The sequence below is a fragment of the Silurus meridionalis genome, chromosome 21, assembly GCF_014805685.1.
Source record: "Silurus meridionalis isolate SWU-2019-XX chromosome 21, ASM1480568v1, whole genome shotgun sequence".
Classification (NCBI taxonomy): Eukaryota; Metazoa; Chordata; class Actinopteri; order Siluriformes; family Siluridae; genus Silurus; species Silurus meridionalis.
In genome coordinates this window covers 554,006-557,088 of record NC_060904.1, presented here as the reverse complement: position 1 = coordinate 557,088, position 3,083 = coordinate 554,006, and the positions used below count along the sequence as shown (strand labels likewise).

The window sequence follows — 3,083 nt, the reverse complement described above, 5'->3', positions numbered from 1 at the left end:
TAGATCTTCCCACTTCGTCCTGGTCTGCCTCTGGATGATGTTCTCTTCGTTTGGAGGTGACTCTGTGCAGCTGGAGATGTTTCTCATCAACGCCTTGGGTGGTTCCATGAAATTCTGGAGTAAGATCAGGAGCTTTGAGGATTTGGACAGTAGTTAATATCAACAGTCTGCTACACTGACTCAGGACTACAGTTTGCTCTGATCTCCATCACTGCACCTCAACATCATTTATCTGTAATAAATGGACATTCAGTGGCACCCAGATGAGGATGAGGTTCCCTCTTGAGTCTGGTTCATCTCAAGGTTTCTTCCTTCTGCATCTCAGGGAGATTTTCCTTCATCACACTTATAAAGAACATCTTAATTTATATTACCACATGATCTGTGTGAAGCTGCTCTGAGACGATGTTCATTATTAAAAACGCAACACAAATACACACAAATTGAGTTGAAAGTCAGCTACAGGAAAATCCAGCCTGCAGCGGTTTAAAAGTGTAAATAAAGCTAAAGTGTGTAAAAAGTGCCAAAATAAACAGCCAGAATTCGTTAGTCTGGTGCTGACAGATGAGAACAAATTCTCAGACAGGTGTGTGTGTCGTATGAGGAAGTTTTACACACTCTGTGTCTGTACAAAGAAATTTGAGTCGTAATGCAGAAAAGATGAGTTTAAGGAACAAATGAAACTTATTAGTGTATAATTATTAAGTGTAACGAGTATTTATTGTTGTTGTTGGTAAAATAGACATTTCAGGTACAGTGTGTGTAGTTTTATGAAAAAATAAAAAAAATAATACAGTAAACACACACACACACACACACACACACACACACATGACAAAATCAAAAGTATTGGGACACGTTGCGGACTTTTCCAGTCACGTGTGTCTTTACCAGTCAGTTCACCCAAACCATTCGAGGCACATTGTTGTATATAATGTTTTTGGATGCAGTTGTATAAACATTTGCTTTACTCAGCATGACAGTGACGTGTGCACAGAGCCAGCTCCATTAAGATCTGCTTTGTATGGGTTGGAGTGAAAGATCTCCTGCTATAGAGCTCTGATTCTTCACCCTCCTGAACCTTAATGTTCACCTTTATATTGACTGCACCCCCGGCGTCCTCACCTCACCCACACCAATACCTGACCTTTACGGTCGTGTGTCCCCAAACCTTCTTCACAAAACCAAATAGTATATATACACACACACACACACACACACACACACACACACACACACACACACATAACTTTTATACTCTGCATATTTGAGTTGAAAAGAGGTGTTTAGATAAGAGGAGGAATGCGGAAAGTTTGACCCAGCTTGTGATTGCATGCACACACACACACACACAGGCGCACACACACACACACACACACACACACACACACACACACACACACACACACACACACACACACACACACGCACACACAGGCACACACAAACACACACACACACACACACACACACAGGCACAAACACACACACACACACACACACACACACACACACACACACACACACACACACACACACACACACACACACATAAAAAATGCACCAATGATATCCATGTGGGAAAGTCCCTGAAGAAAAGTATAAAACTTGATGAAAATCCACAGAAAGAGAGGAAAAAGACGGATTTAACATCATGACAATGTGCAAGACATTTCTGTTCATCCTCATCCTCAGTGCCTTCATCACAGACACAGAAACAGGTAAAAATTATAACAAAACACACACAGCAGCACAACCTTGCACAATCCGTTCCTGAAGTGAGTTACGCTTTACAGTCATGTTGAATTTTAGATTCTTTTCCAGAAGGTTTTGGATTATTTTTCCTGTAAACTTCACTGCATCTCTGCTTGTGCAGGAGAAAAGTTACACGCCGTTATTTCTGGTGTTGATCGTTATGAAGAAGACGAAGCATGTGTTGTAGTGTGTGTGTTGTAGTGTGTGTACTGTACACTCTGCAGGTGCACAGTTAATTATTAAACAGGACACACACGTTCCTTCGTTTTGTTTCACCCTGGGACGCTTCACACTGCAGAAATAGATTATTATTATATATAATATATTATAGTAAAAATATTATTTTTTTATTATGTGTGTGTGTGTGTGTGTGTGTGTGTGTGTGTGTGTGTGTGTGTGTGTGTGATATGTTTAAATCCGCATGAATGTCGCAGAAGGACATGAGATATGACAATGACTGTATCACATCCTAATGATCTACTTAAATAATCTTTAACCACAAATGTCTCGACTCATCTTTTCTCGTCTCGCCTGGTCTCATAGCACGATGCTGCCTGTCCTACACTGCATTTCCTGTTCGCTGTGGTCGGATAAAAGGATACTCGATCCAGGAAATCACTGGATACTGTGACATCAGAGCTATAATGTGAGTTTCGATCAGAACACTGACTGTTAATGATTAAACAGTATAGACACGATGTATGACGAGGAGTTTTACTTTTATTGTAGTATCACTGTTACCAGGGGCCCCATGAAATACCACAGTGGATCGACTGTAGTAACACTGTGGCAGTACCAGTGTGCAACCATGGTGTTGCTGCAACACTGTGATAATGTCATTATTTACACACTCCTGTATAATCTGCAGATTCGAGACCCGAAACGGAAAATACATTTGCGCCGATCCGAAGATGAGATGGACTCAGAACAGGGTCACATGCCTACGGTGAGAAACTCAGGGTTTATCAGCCACGTGAAAGCAAGTCAACGTTTTCACTGGAGAAAAACTTCAATAACAGAAAATCTGTTTGTTTTCTGGTTTAGGAAGAAGGCTGCAGTATTCGGGAAACCGGAAACACTGAACTCAGGATGAGCTCCGGTTCAGCACCTTCTACAAACTCGCTTCAGATTTAGGATTAAAACGTAATCATCTTAAAGATGTGCTTCTCTATTGTCTTTTTGGGTCCCTGTGGGAGCTGTGTACTTTATTACTCAGAGAGAGTGTTTCATATACCTTGTATAGTGTTTTAAACAAACACAAATATGTACTTTAGATTTAAAAAAAATCTAATTATTAATATTTAAAACAATAAACAATACTGATTTTA

The 3,083-nt window shown here is 40.3% G+C and overlaps 1 protein-coding gene across 1 annotated transcript; it reads left to right on the top strand.

Moving 5' to 3' along the window:
• Positions 1-1,538: 1,538 nt before the first annotated feature.
• On the top strand, positions 1,539-3,083 carry LOC124375262 (C-C motif chemokine 20-like). The gene is made up of 4 exons (XM_046833386.1): positions 1,539-1,721; positions 2,299-2,401; positions 2,624-2,701; positions 2,800-3,083. Exons 1-4 carry the CDS (start codon positions 1,655-1,657, stop codon positions 2,846-2,848), a joined length of 297 nt encoding a protein of 98 aa, XP_046689342.1. The 5' UTR covers positions 1,539-1,654; the 3' UTR covers positions 2,849-3,083.

Bases quoted from the DNA above. Each gene is read 5' to 3' on its own strand.
- LOC124375262 (XM_046833386.1), top strand. From the start codon at position 1,655: ATGACAATGTGCAAGACATTTCTGTTCATCCTCATCCTCAGTGCCTTC. The intron at 1,722-2,298 runs GTAAAAATTATA...CTGGTCTCATAG, and splicing joins CATCACAGACACAGAAACAG to CACGATGCTGCCTGTCCTAC. The intron at 2,702-2,799 runs GTGAGAAACTCA...TTTCTGGTTTAG, and splicing joins AACAGGGTCACATGCCTACG to GAAGAAGGCTGCAGTATTCG.